Source organism: Xiphias gladius, chromosome 14 (genome assembly GCF_016859285.1).
Source record: "Xiphias gladius isolate SHS-SW01 ecotype Sanya breed wild chromosome 14, ASM1685928v1, whole genome shotgun sequence".
Taxonomy (NCBI): Eukaryota; Metazoa; Chordata; class Actinopteri; order Istiophoriformes; family Xiphiidae; genus Xiphias; species Xiphias gladius.
Window position 1 is genome coordinate 18,013,743 of NC_053413.1, and position 12,608 is coordinate 18,026,350.

At 39.4% G+C, this 12,608-nt stretch overlaps 1 protein-coding gene across 3 annotated transcripts in view; it reads right to left on the reverse strand.

Annotated features, from left to right (window-relative positions):
* Nucleotides 1–12,608, reverse strand: part of rock1 (Rho-associated, coiled-coil containing protein kinase 1) — a 28,757-nt gene that overhangs the window by 5,563 nt on the left and 10,586 nt on the right. For all 3 annotated transcript variants that reach the window (XR_005708717.1, XM_040142911.1, XM_040142910.1), the window contains exons 3-27: nt 10,861–10,961; nt 10,543–10,680; nt 10,220–10,395; nt 9,459–9,543; nt 9,123–9,267; nt 8,701–8,839; nt 8,346–8,437; nt 7,186–7,345; nt 6,681–6,750; nt 6,469–6,557; nt 6,041–6,089; nt 5,675–5,810; nt 5,366–5,457; nt 5,024–5,270; nt 4,305–4,411; nt 3,984–4,134; nt 2,955–3,115; nt 2,682–2,866; nt 1,898–1,967; nt 1,704–1,807; nt 1,340–1,505; nt 1,092–1,185; nt 917–1,005; nt 645–836; nt 392–557 (exon numbers count right to left, since the gene is read on the reverse strand). Coding sequence is in view for 2 of the 3 variants with exons in the window: in XM_040142911.1 (XP_039998845.1) it covers nt 392–557; nt 645–836; nt 917–1,005; nt 1,092–1,185; nt 1,340–1,505; nt 1,704–1,807; nt 1,898–1,967; nt 2,682–2,866; nt 2,955–3,115; nt 3,984–4,134; nt 4,305–4,411; nt 5,024–5,270; nt 5,366–5,457; nt 5,675–5,810; nt 6,041–6,089; nt 6,469–6,557; nt 6,681–6,750; nt 7,186–7,345; nt 8,346–8,437; nt 8,701–8,839; nt 9,123–9,267; nt 9,459–9,543; nt 10,220–10,395; nt 10,543–10,680; nt 10,861–10,961 (3,204 nt within the window). In the remaining variant the exon portion in view is untranslated. The remainder of the gene's footprint in view (nt 1–391; nt 558–644; nt 837–916; nt 1,006–1,091; nt 1,186–1,339; nt 1,506–1,703; nt 1,808–1,897; nt 1,968–2,681; nt 2,867–2,954; nt 3,116–3,983; nt 4,135–4,304; nt 4,412–5,023; nt 5,271–5,365; nt 5,458–5,674; nt 5,811–6,040; nt 6,090–6,468; nt 6,558–6,680; nt 6,751–7,185; nt 7,346–8,345; nt 8,438–8,700; nt 8,840–9,122; nt 9,268–9,458; nt 9,544–10,219; nt 10,396–10,542; nt 10,681–10,860; nt 10,962–12,608) is intronic.

The window sequence follows — 12,608 nt, forward strand, 5'->3', positions numbered from 1 at the left end:
CAAAACTGGGTGCTGAAAGCACCACAAGGTAGCAATCTCTAAAAGTGGTAAGTCCTTTTTGTTAATAAGTTGATTTAAAAAAAAAAAAAAAAAAAAATAATCGCATACACAGGATTATTATTTGGGAATCCTGTCTACATACAACCTACGTTAATCAAGACACAGTCAAGTTCTGTAACAACAGAAAAATCTTAAAACACTTTATAATTGGAAAATACAGTGTGTTATTAAAAGAAAATACAGGGAGGAAGACAAAAGCATGGCCATTTCCCAGCTATGTAGATGCTACTAAACGTTTTACCTGCAGAGGAATCCTGTATTTGAGACTTGTGTTCCTTAAGTGTAAGTACCAGAAGCAGCAGTGTCCAGTTAGCCCCTGTGGTGACCTTACCTGCGATGTTGCTGTCCGTCTCATCTGTCTGCAAACTGGTGACACTTGAGTTATCCATGCGCTGTTGCAAGTCGTTCAGTTTCTCCCGAAGCTGCTCGATGTCGCTCTCCTTGCTGTCCAGCTGCATCTGCAGCTCGTTGCGATATGTGCATTCTTCTGCCAGTTGCTGTTGGAGAGAAAGTGGAGAGTTAAAAACAAGGAAAAGTCCTACGTGATTATACTATCCTCTAGCCAGGGTGCTATGTTATCTTACCGCTTGCATCTCGCTCAATTCCTTCTGATACTTGATGGCCATGTGGTTAAACTTCTCCTTCTCCTGGTTAAGCTCAAGCTGAAGCTTGCGGTTCTCTTTCTCTTTCTTCCGCAGATCCGCAGTACTGCCCTTCTTCTTCTGGTCCAACTTCATGTCCTTGCGGTTCATGATCTCTGCCAGCTTGTTCACCGCCTGACAGATAGGGGTAAATAAATCAGCCACTGTTCTCCACTTGCATTACCACCAACTTGATTAAAAAGGCGCATCTTTACCTGAGTCTTAAGTGTGCGCTCTGTGTTGAGGACCTTCTCAAAGTTGGCCTTGATTGTATTTGCAATCTCCTCCTTCTGAGCTGCATACTCTGTAAAGGAAAAGAGAGTCAGCTCGTACAGAAAAATAATTTAATAACAATACTGCAGGGAGACATAAAGGTCAAATGGATGGTACCTTCTTCCTGAGTATGAAGCTTCTCATTCAAATCAGCCTTCTCTTTGCTGAGGTTCTCCACATCTTTGGTCAGAGTTTTATTGGATTCCTCAAGCTGCACAGATATTTCAAAGTTATTATTTTTCCCACTCAAAGTTGAGACTATAAATTTGATTAATACTATATCTTACTGAAAGAAGAAATTATGCTGTCATCGTGGGGGGTTGATAAAACTAGAGTTGCAGAACTACATTTCAGGTTTTGCTCACCCGTGCAATAGTAGCCTCCTTTTCCCCAATCTCCTGTTTGTGTCTAGTCACTGCCTTCTTGTTCTCCTGGCTGAGCTCAAAGTACTGTTCCTCCTGAAGTGCCCGGGCAAGCTGCTCTGACTCAGCCTTGGTCACTGTCAGATCCAACTGGGCAGAAAGCGAGTCCCTTTTTCCAGGATAAAACAAATTTTATGAGTTAGTGAAACAAAATCCTCATCAAAATCCTCTCAGATATCAGACAACAACAAAATCTCAACAAAGCAACAGGACATAAAAGCATTAGCTGGTCAACAATCAATATTTGGACGGTTAAATCTATGAGTCACAGGACTGCAGTGTGCATAAAGAGAATTTAGTTTCTTACCTTTCACTGCACAATTCCTGCACTTTTTTATGAGCCTCTTGTACCTGCCGGTTCCTTTCCTCAATCTCCTCTTTTAGTTCCTTGACCTGAGTTTTGTAAAGTGTCTGAAGGAGGACAGACAGATAAATTTAGACCATGGCTTTCACACTGAATAAAGAGGACAGAGACACTGGAGGACTGGGACTTGTACTTACAGAAAAATACTGTTCGGCTTCAAGCTGGTCCTGAAGTTCCCTCATCTGTCCCTCGTTGCCTCTGTATTGTCTGGTAACACATCACAAACATTAGGTACTTAATTTAAATTTTTTTTCATTAAATCCAGGTATCTGGCTAATTTTACATACCCACAAATTTGAGCACTTTCTAAAAAACACTCTTTAGCCAGGCAAACAGAACCAGCCTCTAAGTCAGCCACTGTGGTAAATGCACCTAGCAGCACAACCAGCAGCACAACCTGCAGCACTGGCTGCTGTGCTTGCCAGGGGATTAGCAATGGAGTGGATGGCGCTGGACTCACATTAAACCCTAATCCTGTGTTGTAAACACCCTGTCACAGAACAGCTTTGGCATAGTCACCCTCTAAGATGGAATAATAGCACTTATTTGAAAATAGCAGGCAATTGTAGGGCAATTTACGCCTTGACTTCCAAAGAGCATTACTGAGCAGTGCAGTAATGACATAAAATCAGAACTCCTGGCTGGAGCTATTGCCAGTTTGTTTGAGAGTAAAAATAACTGGCACAATTGCGTAAGAAACCTCAAATTTCCTATTTTCCTAGAAAAAATATAAAAAGGAAATAGTCTGTTTATTCTAATTTCTGTTCTGCTTCTATTTGTTTATTCTATACACATTAAATTAGACAATGTCTCGTGTAATTAAAGTAGTGGATGGACTGCATATATATTTCATGAAAAAAAATAGCAATCAATTATACAATTAGAATTTTTTAAACATTCTAATGCAGAAAGACCACTCACTTGGTCAGCTGTGCCAGCTGGAACTCCAGCGAGCGTTTACTCTCTAGTGCTGTGTTTATCTCCTGTTTGAGCTGCTTCTCTGAACACCTAAGACGGTCCACCTCCTGCGTGCGGCTTTTCAGGTCATTCTGAGCCAGGACACGCTTGCTCGACTCCTGTTCTACCTGTATCCGCAGATTCTTCACCTGGAGAAGGAAAACATAAGAGAGGTAAGAAATCACAGATACAAGGCACAGTAATGCTGTGCAAGGCAAGGTGAAAGGGATCCCTTACCTCATCTTCAAGCCTTTCCTTTTGCTTCATCAGCTGCTCCATCTTCTGCACAGACTGCTTGAGGTCAAACTCTAGCATTGAGCACTGCTTCTCGACCTCCACTACCCGGCTCTCAGCTCTCATCCTCGCTCCATTTTCCTCAGACATTTTTTGCTGAACAGCTGGAATAGCAAAATGAAAGACTGAATATCAAGCAAACTGATCACCTCATATGATAAATTTGGTGTTTTGGTCACTGGATAATCCTGGATTCCTGAACAATGCATCTGTCCAATATGTACCAAATCTGACGGTTACCTTCCATATTCAATAAACATATAGAGGACTGGAGGAACCCAAACTATGTGTTGTGATCATTTATCAGTGTCTGAATATCAGTTGGAATAAATGTGACAATGTGACAGCTGGATTAACACAAAATCTGATTATCAGCGACTAATGCACATTTTCTCACTTTTTTCCCTTTTTTGATCTCTGTTTTTTTCAAATGAACCTTGTTTTCTGTAAAATAATAGTGGGAAATATTCAGGACTTTTTTTGATGAAAATCAGTAGACATGGACAAAGATGGGCCCTAATTTTTATTAAGAGAACCTCAGCATGGAAGAAATTTGCCAAGGAAAGGCTGGAGTCTATTCCAGTATACACTAGGTGAAAGGCAAGAAATCACCTGGGCAGATCATCATTCAATTGCAAAAACTGCTTTAGAGTCCAGCTTTAATATGCAATGAGGTAATGCCCTGACACGCTGACTGGATTACACTCCTTGAATTCCTCCCACCCAAACAGCCCCTGGAGGCGTGTCTGATCAGATTGTAGAAAAGAAAGACAAAGCAGGAAGAAGGCGATGCGGCGAGGAAGAAGTTAAATAAAATAAAGGTGGAAAGGCAATAAAAAATTAGAAAGAGTGTGAAGGAAAAAAACAGAATGGTAGAAAGAAAGAAAGAAAGAAAGAAAGAAAGGAATTAAACAGAAAAAAGCAGGGTGAAAAACAGTGAGTAGGGCATGCTCTGACATAGGACTGGCATACCATTCATGGCAGCTGATTTGGCTTCTTCAATAGACTCATATTTGTCAGTGAGCTGTGCCCGCGTCACCCTGTGCTCAGTCTGTTCCTGCTCCAGACGTTGCTGCAAGGTCTTCAGTTTGTAGTTCAGGTCTATCTCCAGGTTGTTCTTTTCCTAAAGGGAGGGTAAGAGCGAGGCAAAAAACATGAAGCAAACTGAACACACCACTCTCCATATATCTAATTAAAATTACACAAAATAACAGCAATTCTTAAAACTGTAGAGGGTAGACGCACTTACATAAATGCAAAAACATTGCTACTGCTAGTACTTCCTGTATATACCTTCTCCAGGTTATTGCTCCTTTCCTGGGCCTGTTTACGTTCTGCCTCCACTTTGGAGAGGCTGAGCTTCAAGTTTTTGTTATCCTCTTGTAGCCCTGACATCCTCGCTGGGAATGAAAGATAGAGACAAACAGAATCATGGTGTTTATGATCTGAATCTGGTATTTTCGGATATTTGATAGATTTCACAGTCTGTCTCTTGAACTTCTTTGACATACTGGTTGACTTGAAGAAAATCACTTCAGAGTTCCTCCAGCCCAACTTAATTATGACTTTCAAATCTTGTTTCCCATTAAAAATATAACTGTCTGACAGATAAATCAGAGACTGATTTGGCTGCTGTGGGCGTTGTCAGTGCTTGGGCATGTCTGATATCAGTGGGAGAGTGAGGGATGACTTCTATTACATGGAATTTGTCCAGCTGTGTCAAATGTCTGAATGAGAGAGATTATTAGTCTTAAAGAGTGATTTGGAACCACGCAGAGTTGGTTTAAAATATTCAAATTCTGCCTGGGGGGATTGTTCATTTCTTTTCTCCTGAATCTGTATTTTATACACCCCTATGCAGCTTTGTCTTCAAAGTAAGTTTTTCACTCTGTTGTGACAAACATCAAATCCCATTTTAAAATATAAGCAATGCAGCTTGGATTTGGTCAAAATGTCATGGATTTTAGCCTATGTTTTTTGAAGTGTTGAATTTGCATGTGTCTGTGGGTCACCTTGCAGCTCCCTGATCTCTTCTGATCCCTGACTATAGTTCCTCCTCTCAGAGTCCAGAGTGCTCTGAAGAAGCAGGATGTCCTTCTCCAGCTGCCCCTTCTCTCCGTCTGCTGCACGGCTCCTCTCCAGCAGGTCACGGTTCAAGCTTTCCAGCTGGCTCATTGACTTTGCCATCTCCATGTGGCTCTTCCTCAGTCTCGCTGCCGTGTCTGACTCTGCACGCAGCAGGTCATTGGCCTCCTCCAGCTGCCAATCAAAACAGAGAGTTGGAAGGGATAAAGTTTAATATATTGTCCTCGAGTAGTCCAGAATGTGTGTGCGCATGTGCATGTATACTGTACCTGATTCTGAAGCTGGGCAATCTTGTCATTGCAGGCCTGTGAGTTCTGGCTGATCTTCCTCATATCTTCAAGCTGCTCCTTTAAAGTTGAGACTAAAAATAATCAGACAGGAAATTAATTAGACAGGGCTTCATTTAAAATCCTATTTCAAAACCAAACAAAATAACATTCCTGATTCCTGATTAAAATTATGTGAAATTATGTGCAAAGTATATCAAGTCTTCATTCCTAACAGTTTATAGTTCGTTAATCCACTTAGAGCCATTTTATCAACAGCTATCTACATCTGCAGCACCTCATAATCCTTACCCTCATTCTCTAAATTGCGTCTCTTCTCTGCCTCCTGGTCAGCTTTTCTTTGGTACTCCGTGAATCTGTGCTGCAGCATGATCTTGTCCTTCTCCAGCAGAGACATGCTGGCCTCTGCACTCTTCCTAAGGTTTGCCTGTGGCAAGGAACAACAGAGCAGCCATCATGTGGCAGGAACAAACAATCCTTAATCTAGCCTCTGATTGTAAACAAATTTACTCAATTTAATGGCATTACCAAAACATAAAAGCTGTAGCTTCAGAGTATTTTTTTTAAATATGAATATAATTGCAAAGCAGCAAACATCATGAAATTAAAATATGTCCATAAGAAAAAATTGAGAGAAAAAAGGTTTCAGAATTTCACCTCTTCATCCAGTTCTTTCATGATCTTGTCAATCTTGGTGTTTGATGTCCTAGGAAGAACAGAGTTTGAGAAAAATACTTATTAATAAATTGAATGTCTCTTAGAACACCAAGTACTGTATAGGTTACATGAAAATCTAATGTACATTGCTGTGTGCAAAAGCCTGGTTTCCTCTTTATAAAAAAATAGTCATAACTACTTATCTATGGCCCTTTTTGCATTTACAAATATCACAATTTAACTAAAGACAATAATATTATTTTTTTTAAAGTAAATTTCTATAGGTTCTCAATAAACCTCAATGCTTCTTCCTTTATCTCTAACCTTTCTTTCAACCTGTCTCGGAGCCAAATAATTTGCATCAGGTCTTCAGTTTGAATAAGTAAACAGCTGCCTTTTTTTGTATAAATAACTGATGTGTTCCTTACCTGCATTTCTGCTCCAACTCATCCTTCAGCTGCATCTCACTGTGGAGCTGCTCCTCCAGATGGTAGATTCGTTTCTGCAGGTTTTCCAGCTAAACAGAAATATATCATTTGAATGCATGAGATAAGATAAGATGGAAAAATTGGCAGGTATGCTATATCTTGAAGCCTTTATTTATTTAATTATTTATTTTTAGTTGTGGTCTTCTACTCACATGACTCTTGTCTTCTTTTGTGGAGCTGCTACGTTTGTCACTGGTTTTTATGGTGGAGCTGCGCAAAAGGCTGGAAAAAAAACATTTTTTTTATGGTTATCTAACTATGACAATTATATTAAAACCTCTTCTCAAAGTAAAAACTTACAGCTTCCATTTCCTTCAGTAAATTTAAAAGTATATATAACAATTTTATAAATTCTAGTAGCATTTACAGGCAAACAGAGGAGTTGATATATCTGTGACATTTGCTCTAAAATAAGGTACTCAAACAATATTGTCAAACTGATTTCTACCATGAAAATAATTAATTCTGTGGACTGCTATTTAAGTCACGAGTCATTTTAGGTCATGAAATATAGACTGAACAATGGATCATGTTATAGATTGAGTACATCACTGTAAAAATCCAAAATTTCCATATACATGCAATTACAAGGAATCAAACTGGCAATTCTGCACATTCATAATGAACACGTTGTGGAGCAATATCTGGCAGACTTACTGCTGATTGCTGTAGTAAGTGAAGCCTACGAAGGGGAGCTGGTTGCCCACAAATGCCTTTGGTATGGGAAAGGTCTCCTCCTCTCCCCGATCCTCCTCAATGTCATCAAAGTTACTGGTGTCAGTGTCACTGCTCAGTTCAGGCACTACTGGAGCAGCCGCTACAAATGGTCCAAGAAGATGGAAGATTCATGATTATACAGGAAAAACAGAGCCACCACAGTTCATTACGTATAATAAGTCTTGATATGTTAAAGGCACAATCCATGCTGCAAAAATTCAAAACAACTCCAGATCTTCAAATACATGGACTAACACTGTACGACACAAAAATCTAAGTTATTAGTTAGTAGTTGTTCTCTGATGTTGTTAAAGGTTTGTTTACATCAGTGAAAACAGCAGTAAAATAATCCTAGAATTTAAGTCAAGATCAGTTAACAAACATCAAACTGTTAAATAATATGATGCAAATATACCCGTAACTTATATGATCATATTTGGCCTTGAAAATGCTCAGGTTTATTACATATGTTTGACTTATTTTTTCTCTCCCACAACTATCATTTAAAATTCATATTGTCTTTTGTTTTTATCTGTCACTACTGTATTTTGAGGTAGATTATCTGGGACAGATAAAAGACATAGAAACCGTTGTTTCAATTTTCTCTGCACAGAGTTTCTGGATCACAGATCTCTTTGAAACTCTTTAAAACAAGGGAAACCAGTCAGCTAGCTGAGCTGATCAGCCAGTGGAACGACAGGGGTGGCCAACACCAAAGTGCTGACTTCAGCCTAGTAAAGTATTAAATATAAAGCCACTAAAGGACTGACTCTAGCTACTGGATTTAGCCCTACATTTCTAATCTCTCTCTGCTCCAGTGTCAATCCCAGCGCATTAACATTTGCATTGAACTGCTTCCCCTGTTGTTGGCCCCAAAAACGCTGTGCTGCCAATTATTACTCTGAGCAGGAATTACGTTTAGTCTTGGAAAGGATGCTGAATGAATGGCTCGTCTACAAGAATTTCCTGCAACTGTCTGTAGTAGGTCAAATGGCAAACATGAATGCTGGCTACACGATTGCAGTAAGAGTAAGCGGCCTGTCAAATGAAATGGGAGGTGTGAAAGTAATCTGTAATCTTAGCAGTGAAAATGTTCTTACTCTCTCTGATGTTCTCCCATGTCCACTGGTCATTCTTGAAGAAAGGATGCCTCTTGATCTCATCTACACCATTACGGCCAAGCCGAACTTCCCTGTAGGGGTCAGGAGGACATACTTAGTTTGATACTTGATCATTTCAACAATTCTGTGTGTGATTTTCATAATAGGAGCAGAAAAAAAGCAGTGATGCATCTTGATGCAAAGAGAGAGCTTTTTTTGGTAGTGTGAATATTGCTATCAAGATTCTTTCCAAATAAGGTCCTCTCCACCAGAAAACACTTAACACCTAAACAAGGAGAGGGTCTAAGATAAGAACCCTCTTCATGGTCCAGTGCTTGTTCTGTCATTCTCTAACCTGTCAGTCAGGAAAGCACAGATGAGATTCTTGGCATCGTTGGAGATGTCGCTGTCTTCAGGGAAGGTCAGGGCATTTTTGTGGTTCATAATTTTGCTATAGGTCCCCACCAGTGAGTCTGCATAGAAAGGAGTGTCGCCTGTGCACAACACAAGACAAACAAGAACCAGTGGTTACTGATATGTCCACAGGAAATTTAATAAAGCATACACACTGTAAACACCATAAAAATATACAGGAAAGCTAAAGCATGTTAAAAGAAATTTTCTGTTTTATATTGGAAGGTAAAAATGATCCAGGGTTTTTGTTATGATTTATAAAGAGCATAAACTTCATATTATTAGTAAGCTTTATGATTGATCTAATAAAATGGACCTCATATTGTTGACTTTTTTTCAGCAAATACTTAATCAAAAACTCACCAACTAGCATTTCATACAGGAACACTCCCACTGACCACCAGTCACACTCTCTGCCATAATAGCCATCTCCTCCTTGCGATTTCAGTACCTCAGGTGAAATGTAGTCTGGAGTTCCCACTGCTGTGTCACATCGTACCATACCATCCTGAGGGGAGAAAAAAAAAATGAAAAACTATCTCAATACTTTGCTGCAATAATGAGTTACTCAAAATAACAAAATGGAGAGATGTTAATCATAAGCTAACTAATCACAATGACTTGAATTTTTATACTTGAAATAGTTTTACCTGTGTTATGCAAGAAAAGCTATTTTTGAGGGGAAACTGAATGTGATACCTTGTTCATTTTCATGCAGGTCCCAAAGTCGGCCAGTTTTAAGTGGCCTGCTTTGTCTAGCAACATGTTATCAGGCTTCACGTCCCTGCAAAGGCAAAAAGGAAGTGATAAACACATACACAGCACACAAACAATACATAAAACTCAAGATATAACAAGAAAACTGAAGCACATGGCAGGTGTGCATGTGTACAGTTAAGGTTAGAGCTGCTTGGGAATGCCAAAACAGCTCTTCAAATCTGAATTGTCTGAAGATGCAGCACTCCACTGAAGTGATAGGTCAAATGTAATGAGGTATGAAGGGAGCTTGGAATTGAGAGAGCAGAATTTATGTCTTCATGAAATTTCCTTTCGCTACACCTTCCAGCAAGCTACAGGGAAAAAGCAGAGAACTATTTAATACAACTCTATCAATCAATGTTGTGATTTTTCACCCACTGCAGCTGTGTACACAACAGAAATGACACAACAGTGACAGGAACTACAACTCATTTAAAAGCCTATAACTGTTAGTTTTTGGTTTATAATATAAATTCAGAGGGAATTTTGTGCCTAAGTAAATTGAATCTCACTTCTGAAAACAAGCAGTAATGTAACACAAGACCTATAGTGGGAACACTAGCAGCTTGCATTAATGCTAAAAAACAGTGCCTCTGTCCCTGGACTACTTCCTGCTTATTACAAAGCCCCCTTAGGTCAAAGATTGCCACCACACCTTGACACCCTAAATCCTACTGCATGCCTCACATTTCTGTTGTTACCTGTGAATGAAGCCCATGGAGTGGATTCCATCCAGAGCAAGCACCACCTCAGCTGTGTAAAAGCGGGCCCACTTCTCTGGGACGTCATAGTTGCTCATCAAGTTAACCAGGTCACCACCGGGCATGTATTCCATCACCATGTAGAGGTAGCGATCATCTTGGAAAGCAAAAAAGAGCTGTGGAATGGAAAATAGCGAGAAATGATTGGTGAAAAACAACAAGTATCAAAGAAAACTGCTATTTCAGATCCACATGAAGCTGGGTTTAATAACAACTAAATAGGTTAAATAGGTTTTAGATGCTTTTTCTCTATCACATCATACCTGCACCACCCATGCGCTGTCGGCAAAAGCCATAATATCCCTCTCTTCCCAGAAGAAAGCAGAGTCCGACCTCTTGATCATCTCAAACTTGCTCAGCAGCTTCATGGCATATACTTTGCTTGTGGCTTTGTGTCTTACCTGGAATAAAGTGATGAGGTGACAGTCAAATCAAACTTACTCAAGTTCTTCTCGCAAACTTAATTTGTTTTAGAGCAGACATAGACAGATTATTTTTGAACTAATAAAAAAATACTGACTATATTAGAGGTTTATAGACAGTGTTTTTATACACACACACACATAAAATACCATACTTACCAACTGCACCTCTCCAAATGCACCCCTTCCAATAACTTTAACCACCTCATAGTCTTCTGCTTTCATGCGTAGATCACGAATGTTACTAATGGTTTCCTTGTCTGAAAAAAAGCAAAGATAGAGGTTACAGAAAACAGAATCTATGGAGGGAACAATACTCTGCTTAAGTTATTGGATTGACCTTTAAGTGTCAAAGTTGGCCAAAGCAGTGACATCAAGTTAATGAAGTATAAAGTCACCGGGAGAGCTTCTACTTTTTCGTTTTTGTTATTAAAATACAGTTTCTAGTGGTTACATTTTCTATTTAGGATCACTCTCCCACTCACTGCCACACTGTTTTTATTACCTAACATTATTAGGTGTAATGTAAAGTCTACATATAGCAAAAGCTGAGTTTCATAGGAACATCCCGTATGTTGGCAAACAGACCAGACCTCTCACGGATGTAACAATGCTAGCTCCCCTAGGGGAGATAGTATTCACTGTTCAGCCAAATTTGGTCATAGCTGGACTAGGGGGATAATTTTCAATTCACATGGGTCACAACTGGCACGGGAATGCATGGAAAAGGGGGGTGCAGGGGCATCCAAGTTCAATTGATCTAAAAATAAAAAGCAAGCCCTGAGCTATTAGAATAAGAACATTTGAGAGTGAGTCATTTCCACTCTTTGCAGTGGTTCCCGGGATCATGATCCTTAATGGAAAAATCCCACAGGAGCAAACAGACATATGAACCAGTTTAGAAATGATACAAATAGGATCTTATGTTGCTTTTACAGAGAATATATTGTATGTATGTGCATTTGCATGTGTGGGTAAATGGAGGAGGATTATCTCTATTAGGTCCCAGCATATACCGCATACAGTAGAGCAATCAGCGGATATGATCGGGGTGCATAGCGCAATATATGGAGGAGAGAATTTAGAGTAAAGAGCCCTTCAGGCAGTGCATTCAACTGAGGACCAGTGTCTCAGCAGTCCATTAGTCCATATCAATCAATGCATTTCCAACACTTTGGCGCTATACACAAAAGTACAGTACCAAGAGTAATCGAGGAGATGCCTAATGGCATTTTTTGCCCAAGGCTTTATAGCATCTTGGTTTGATATTCAAATATAGAACACTGAATATTAGTTTCCCTCAAACTGATCAAATGTTTATAAAGTCCTGCTCAGACTACAAGACTTGACAAAAATAAACTCCCAGCTCTTAAACATCAAGTAAAGAGACTAAGATCACATTTTCTCACAACTATGTCTTACAAAGGCAGGTTGTAAGTGCTGATTTGGCCTCCATATCAATTCATATCATTACATATAAATACATTTTATACACTGCTGGTAAAAAAGGCACAGGGTATTCATAGGTTTAATGTATATCTGCTTTTGTTGAGACGGTGAAAAAAAGCACATACATACCCATGTATGAAATCACTACCTGACCCGTACTGGATATAAATATGAATCTTTTTTTAACAAATCAATGTGCAAAGTGTTTGTTTACAGGAGGAGTATGAAGAGAAACCAAGGAAAATGAAAAGTTTTACAGAAAGCTGCAAAACCTGCCGCAAAGACAGGGAGAATATTTTGGGTCATAACGGAGATAGAAACAAAGGAGGCAGGGAGAGTAAGCTTATGTTTGGATATTGGTGTTTTGTAAAATTATATGTTTTTCTATGTGTAATTCAGGAAATTAAATACGCATATCCCCAAGGTATAACATTGGTTCTTTGCCCCCCACCTCAGAA